The sequence below is a fragment of the Cibotium barometz genome, chromosome 32 (genome assembly GCF_041138505.1).
Source record: "Cibotium barometz isolate CiBa-2024 chromosome 32, ASM4113850v1, whole genome shotgun sequence".
NCBI classification, from domain to species: Eukaryota; Viridiplantae; Streptophyta; class Polypodiopsida; order Cyatheales; family Cibotiaceae; genus Cibotium; species Cibotium barometz.
In genome coordinates, this window is record NC_141077.1 from 37254045 (window position 1) to 37261953 (window position 7909).

The 7909-nt window shown below is 39.2% G+C and overlaps 1 protein-coding gene across 1 annotated transcript; it reads right to left on the reverse strand.

Annotated features, from left to right (window-relative positions):
- Window positions 1-233: 233 nt before the first annotated feature.
- LOC147620152 (uncharacterized) lies at window positions 234-3889 on the reverse strand. The gene is made up of 2 exons (XM_086772702.1): window positions 3378-3889; window positions 234-2269 (listed from the first exon to the last, which is right to left on the reverse strand). Exons 1-2 carry the CDS (start codon window positions 3848-3850, stop codon window positions 1330-1332), a joined length of 1413 nt encoding a protein of 470 aa, XP_086628828.1. The 5' UTR covers window positions 3851-3889; the 3' UTR covers window positions 234-1329.
- Window positions 3890-7909: the final 4020 nt, after the last annotated feature.

A 7909-nucleotide genomic window follows, 5' to 3' on the forward strand; every position in this document is an offset into this window, starting at 1 on the left:
TCAGCAACACACAAACACGCACGCACGCACGCACAAAACTTACAACAAATAGATGATTAGCAACACACACACACACACACGCACGTGCGCACACGCACACGCACACGTGACACAGCTCATGAGGTGAATGCATGCATTTGTGCACATGCACATGTAGAACAAGAGTGTTTTACAATATCATAAAAATCAATCAAAATGGTCAACAAGTTTGATGGACTATAAATTTACCCAATAAAGTTTGAGCTTGGTTTGGTATCAAGTGGGGCATAAACCTTCTTTGCTTCTTTTGTACATAGGAAATCGAATTGGAAAACAACTTATACTTCTTGACCTTTAGACAAAATTTGATTGGAGAATAAATGAAGGGTAAGATTTATATGTCAATAAAAGACTTCTTACTACATGTTGTGATTTTTTGGAAGAGTAAAGAGAAACCATGTTAGCTTGCTTAAAGACTTTGGAATGAAAGGTAAACATGTTTGTCAATCTATACAGTGCATAAGTATGGACCAATGTGGTTCAATAATATTTCTTTTGTTATCCCACTATGAAAGTCTCACAAAACCCTTGTCTAGTTGTTAGTGTAGGAAGCAAGAAATATCAAGCTTGCCACAAAAGTTAGGAAGCTCACAAGCATGTTAAACACCATCTTAGGAGCCTTATGCTCTACCATAATAGCTACCATAATGGCCAATTTTTTCGTAAGGAGGATTAACATGTGATTCACAACACCATGCCAAGAAGCGTGTTTACAAAACATTGTGAATCCACATAGCTCAAATGGAGGGCAACCTAAACCAATTGCTCGATGGGCTAAAGGTGATCCCATAGGCAACCCCTTTTTAAAACCATCCTTAGCATCATGTAAATTGCAAATGCTTTAGTCCCAAGATGATGATGCTTGTGCACCATTGTCCATATTCATGTGGCCAAACATATATCAACACAATCTTCTTGTCATATACTTAAGGACTCTTATAACATCATGAAAGGGACTCAATGGCCCCACTAGGCACTTTATGTTAAGTCCTTCCATCCACCAAGATGGAAGGACTAGTGTTTCCATTATAATTATCTAGGCCTAGAGCTTCCAAAGCCATAGTGTGGTCACAACAAAACCATGCGAGGAAAATAAGAAGGATTATGAAAGAGGTGTTGGTTGTATGCATATTTCAAAGGAATGCAATGGCCAAGTAAAGGGATGCCGTGTGGCAACTAGTTATTGCCACACAAGCACCTATATACGTACCATCATGTAAGATAGCAGGCACTTGTAATGGGCTGAGGTTGCAGTCATATGCTCGTGATATGAAAGCATTAGGATTCTTTTTACACTAGGCTCTCGTGCAACGTAGGATCGACAGGGCAAGCCCTGCACATTTTGATTTCCCTACCTGTTGTGGGGTGCAAGCATGGTGGAACGACAAGCCAGGTATCCTTAATCATGTTGTAAAGATGCCATTTGGGTTCGTCTACCCAGAGCATCAATTGGCTAGCCCTGCCGGCACAATTGAAATGAAGGAAGCAAATGACCGTGAGGTCGCTATTAAGCAGCGCCCACCCCTTTTGAGCAAAATCGTATTTGTATAGCCACACCCTCCTCAGTTTTATAGCTTCTCTCATCAAAGCAACCAGTAGTATGTCCCCATCCATCTGCATGATCTTAAAATGAGCAGAATTGGATGTGGCTACCACTGTTGGTAAATCAATGGTGGTCCAAATTTTGTCATGATAGTGTATCATCGGAAGCGTTCCTCGCGCGCGCGCATTGGATAGAAAGCCAAGCTTGCCATCTTTGTAATAAAAACTAGCGCAAGATGGGCTTTGTTTTGCGAAATCCCAAGCTATTGTGTTCTCAGTTTGGAAGGAATTCTCCTCATAATTGTATTTCTGTATGAGAACGTGCTCTTGCTTTAAGCTAATGAGCAAGACGGCATGGCCGCCGGCCGCTGCCGGCGTTTTTTCCATGCGTAAGAATCTGGCGTATGCCACTGAAGGTGATATAAACCATGGGTTAGGCATAGTTTTAATGAAATTAGTGAATGTTTTGCTAACGTAGAGGGACGGAGATCGAAACGACGCCCAGCAAATCAAGCTCCCCACTCCGCAGAATGGGCGGAGATAGCTGTACCATCTCCTCGTGGAGGGATTGCTCGAGGGTGGAAAAAGGGGTAGCCAATGCCATTTGTTGAGGTTTGGATCAAAAGCAGCCGATGCGACTCTCACCTCTGCTCCTGTGCTGCAGTAGAACCATGGCAAATCTCGACACCTGCTAGAAAACATAGAGAAGTTTTAATTTGAATGTTAATGCCAGAGTCCACGTTTATGGCCATCGTCAATGCAAAGGGCATCTTTTGCTTTAATGGCAAGAAAGCAAAACCCATTTCTATACGCGTGTGTGAGAGAAAGCCGGAGGGACACAAAGAGAGAGAGCGAGAGCGTGGATGAGGCCGCGCCACTTGGTATAATATTCTAAGGTATTAATTAATTAATACCTTAGAATAGACCAAGGTATTAATTAATTAATGAAGCTCGATAGGGCTTGATTAATTGATTAATTCACCTGGCATGAATATGTGGGTATGTGGGTACTAGCGTTGGGTTAATGCCAAGAAAGCACAACTATGTTTGTTTATGTGTGCATGTTTTGATTCAATGCTAAGCAAACAATGATTAAAAAGGGCACATTGTTCAGAGTAAGGGAAAAAAAGAAAGAAGGAAGACTCCCCACCCCGTTGTTCATGGATCGACTCTAAAATGTAAAGGAGTAGGAAAAGGCCATTGGGTATGGGGGAGTCAATCAGTTTTATGTTACATCAGCCCCTATAGAATGTATTTTGGATGAGATGGAGACAGGCAAATGAACCAAGTTTCGACATCGCAGTTTTTGCCTCTGATAATGACAGGCGCCTGCAACAGATTCTTACCAACTCAACACTCCAGAATTTAATGAGATCGATGGCGACGTGCAAGTGCCCAGGATTTGTTTTTTTGGAAAATAAGGACTGCTAATTGGACGGCCCTGATCCCCCCTCTGACGACCCTAGTCCTTGATGGTAATAAGGAAAAAATGGTTTAATATGTTTGCTTTAGAGAGAGGGATTGAATATTGATCAACCATCAAGTTATTTAGGAGATGGAGATGTGCAAATGGGGCGAAATGTAAAGGTAATAAATGTTAATGATTTAATATATTTGATTTCCAGAGAGGAGAAGAGGGATTGAAAATTATCAAATCAAGGTATTTATTTAGGAACTCAACAGACCGTGTGCGCGCGAGAGAGAGAGAGAGAGACTGTGTGAGTGTGTGTGAGAGAGACTGTGTGTGTGTGAGAGAGAGAGAGAGAGAGAGAGAGAGAGGGGTGTTTGTTGCTTACAAAATGGGTCGGTTGATCATTAACACTGGGGTTCGGTAAGTGCGGATGGTTTTATTCCACTCGGGGCACACTGCGCACATACGGATCAAGTCCTTGATGTAGAGAGTGCCCAGCACCTGCTGCAACAGGAGCGCCGGAGGGAAGTCCGCCCAAATGTCCGAGTCCATCGCCTCCTCGCCCCGCTCATGAGCATTAACTTGTTGCCGTTTCTTGCCCGACCTAACCCTAAACTTAGTTACGTTCGACGGCGCGTCCACATGACTGCCGCCGCCATCAGCATCGGCGCCTTTCTGATCACCCCTCCTCCTCTTGTGAAGAGGCGCATCCGTCGCCACGTCCGGCTCATGACCACGACGTTGTTGCTCTTGCTCGCCAACCATCCTACTTACTTTACTCGCATCTCCCGCATTTTTACTGCCGCCACCATCTTCATCGTTGCCTTCCTCGATCGAACTTCGCTTGTGTCTCCCCATGACAAATCTACCTTTGCCGTCACACAGTAAGCGGAAAACTTCTCCCAATATAAGCTCTGTTGAATCCACCGTGGAAAACGTTTAAATCTGCACCACAGCGACGAGGAGATGCGTCCTAGTCTGCCGTTTCGTAAATAGGAGAATAAATACATGCACTACACATACAATACATACATATATATATATATACATATATATATATATATATACATATATATGTATATATATATATATAAATTATATGTATATATGTATGTATATGTGTATATAAATTATATATATAATGTAAATATACATTATATATATATAATGTATATATACATACATACATATATATGAATATATATATATATATATATTCATGAGGCTATAGCCAAGTGCCGGTAGCAACGTATAGGCATGTGATGTTTTACCATATCAAGTAATTTTTCACTTTCATATTTCCTTTGTTCTTGCATGGCTCTAGGCACGGTATGCCTTCCTTCTCTTATAGTGTTGAGTTTATACAAGGGAATATATATATATATATATACATACATATATACACACATATATATGCATCCATACATCCATATATACATATATACATATATGTTTACGCACACGCGAATAGGAAGAGATCATCTGAAACGGAATCCTAAAAAGACTTTTCCAATGTGCATTAGAAATTAATTGAATATATGAATTGGACATCTTGGCCTAGGGGTATAAAATTTCAAAAAATTTCTTATTAAGGTCCAAAGAGTGTCAAGGAGGGCCAATAAAGTTAATCCAAGTACTGGGATGAGAAAAAGGCAAAGAATATAAGAAAATCTCCCAAAAATGAGTAAATTCTCACATAAGATGAAGAGTTGACTAGTACAGGGTTTATTAGTTAAAAAATATGATTTTTTAGTTTAAAAAAATAAAATTTTTGACACCTCAGAATGGGGATAAGGGCTCATGAAGGAGGCGCCTAGAAATCACATCAAGAGGGTATTTTTTAATTCAAAAAAGTGAGATATCTTATCTCTCCTCTCTCCTCCTTCAAACCAAATCAAAAAAGTGAGCCAAACTAGTCTAAACTTGTCCAAAATGGATCAAACTGGAGCTGGAAGCCTCTAGATTCTAGTTGGACTTGGTTGGTGGCCTCCCTCACCTATAAATAGACCCCCATTCCTTTGTATTTTCATATTAGAGTAACTATATGCTAGTGTAATTTTTAGTTTATTATATTTCTATTATTGTGAAGCTTTGGAGCTTCATTAAACCCCTTCTTTCTTGAAGATTAGCCTTCCCCCTTGGTGGCCAAGCCTCTTCCATGAAGGCTACACCATTTTTGCAAGGTAAAGAATCAAGCAAACCAAGAGTAAGCCTAAACAATGTTGTTTATGCTCTCTTTTAATGTTATTCTTCTTTCCAACCTCCCTCATGCTTGCGAAGCATTTTATTCTATGGGTTTCCTCTTAAAAACCATGTTTTTCTTGATTATGATGAATTAATGTTTATGTTTAAGATTAGGTTTATACATAAACTAATTCTTAGGTTAAAAGTGTGATTTTAACTATTCTCAATTCATAAAAAAAATACAGGAAAGTTATAGCAAAATTTTCTAATTAGAAAATGAAGGTTTATGGATAAATATTTTTATTCTAAAAGAGGAACTTTGAGTATTATCATTTCATAGAAAATGCGGGGAAACTATGGCAAAAATTTTAGTATTAGAAAATGAATTTTATGCATAATTAAATTTTATGCTAAAAGTGGAACTTTAAGCATTCTCGTTTCATAGAAAACATGGGAAAGTTATGGTAAACTCTTTATCATTAGAAAATGGAATTTATGCATAAATAACTTTTATATCAAAAGTGAAATTTTAAGTATTATCATTTCTTAGAAAATGTGGGAAAGCTATGGGAAAATTTAGATCATTAAAGAATGAATTTATGCATAATAAATTTTATGATAAAAGTGGAGTTTTGAGCATTATTCATTTGCTTGAAAAATAAAGGTGGTTATGCACAAAATTCTAGATGAATTATGGAAATGATTCAAAGATGTTATCAAAGATACTCCTTCCTTGGAGGAAACCATTATGTATAACTCTTCGAAGAAGAATAGGCCGAAGCCTCATGATAACTACCTTCACTAAAATTTTGTAAGGAGAACCAAGCCAAGTAATGGGTATCCACTGTCTAATATTGGTCTTATCTCCACCTTTTTGGACAAGGTGGATAAGACCCTCAGTGATAAAAGGGGGGATCATACCAGAACACCACATCTCCTGTAGAGCAGTAGTAACATCATCACCAATGTAATCCCAAAACTACAAAAAGAAGGAAGGAGAGAGGTCATCCCCTAGGCATTTGCCTTTCAAGAGGGCGTGTAAAGCATGTCTCAACTCATCCTTCAAAAAGGGGGAATCTAAAGAGGCACACATATCATCTATAATAAACTTGGGCATGCTCTCTCAAACTAGCTGTTGTGCAATATCTCTATCCAAAGAGTAAGCTTTTGCAAAGAGCAAGTTCTAATAAAAATATGAGACAATACTCCTCACCTTATTTAGATCAATATGAAATTCTCCTTGAGAATCTTGTAAGCATCTCAAACTGTCCCTATTGTGTGCTAGAGAAGGAAAACAAATGGCCACCAATTGCTCGGTCTTGCCTTAACCGCGAGCAATTGGTGGGCATTTGTTTTCCTACTCTAACGCACCTCCTTGTGCAAGACCTCTTATTGTTGAGTATCTTTATGAATGCGATCCCTAGCCCATTGGTCAAAAAATGCATGAGTGTTGGATTCGGGAGAGCCTCTCATGCATGCATTGCACCACATACATGAAGTATTTATCATTTATTCCCCTCATGGTTTGAAAACATCTTTACAAGTTTGATTGACAAATTAATGGAAGTTATAATAAACCCTGTACCCCATCTCATTCCTATAAAGGCCCGCCCTCCTCATCAAGAGTATAACAATTAATATTGCTACGATTGACATAGACAATAACGTAAGACGAGGAGTAGGCAAAGTGGAAGTGAGAGGGGCAGGGAAGTTGGTGGGACACATGGAAATGGGTGATTATAGGATAAATGAAGTCTGTGACATGTAGGGATACGCTGAAGCAGCTCAATAGCTTGGCCCTGTACTTAGAGGTCAAGCCACTTGTGCCTCATGGACACTATGTAAATTTCGGTCATCCTCTAGTATAGGAGGTGTACTCGAGGATGCCCCTCTATATGCCGGATCATTCTCTGGTGGTTGGCCTATTCTATAAAAAAATTATACCATTAGGATTATGCATTAAGCTCTATGCATAGGCTTATGCATTAAGCTCTATGCATAGAGCTAATGCATAAGCTCTATGCATAAGATTATGCATAAGCTCTATGCATAAGATTATGCATAGTATTATGCATTAAGCTCATGCATAGCATTATGCATAGAGCTCATTTATAAGCTCTATGCATAGGGATCATGCATAAGCTCTATGAAAGAGCTCTATGCATTGTGCATAGGGCTCTATGCATAGACTTATGTATTAAGCTCATGCTTAAGCTCATGCATAATCTCTATGCATAGGGCTCAATGCATAGAGTCTAATACATTAAGCTCATGCATAGGCTTATGCATTAATCTTATGCATAATATCTATGCATTAAGCTTATGCATAGGCATAATTCACAATCTCTATGCATACTAGCTTTATGCTTACATGCATACATAGACCTTATGCATAAGCTTAATGCACAAGCCTATACATTAAGCTTATGCAGAATCATAATGCACAAGCTCTATGCTTAAGCTTTATGCATACATGCATATATAGAGCTTATGCATAAGCTTAATGCACAAGCCTATACATAAGCTTTATGCATGCATGCATAGGCAAAGAAACACATACGTAAAGAATAAATCCCTGGCATCCGGAGGTGCAAAAATAGCAAAGATTCAAGTCAAGGGCTTACCTCTTATGCTTGCTACTAGAAGCTTGCAAGGGAAGTTGAGGGAGTTTAGAGAAGCCTAAGATCCGAGCCTCCTTGCCAAAGATGTGGGCCGCTTACCTAACCTAGCCAC

Excerpts from the sequence above, each read along its gene's own strand:
- LOC147620152 (XM_086772702.1), bottom strand. The coding sequence starts at position 3,850 with ATGGGGAGACACAAGCGAAGTTCGATCGAGGAAGGCAACGATGAAGAT. Across the intron at positions 2,270-3,377 it reads ATGATCAACCGACCCATTTT|GTGTCGAGATTTGCCATGGT; the intron begins GTAAGCAACAAA and ends GTTTTCTAGCAG.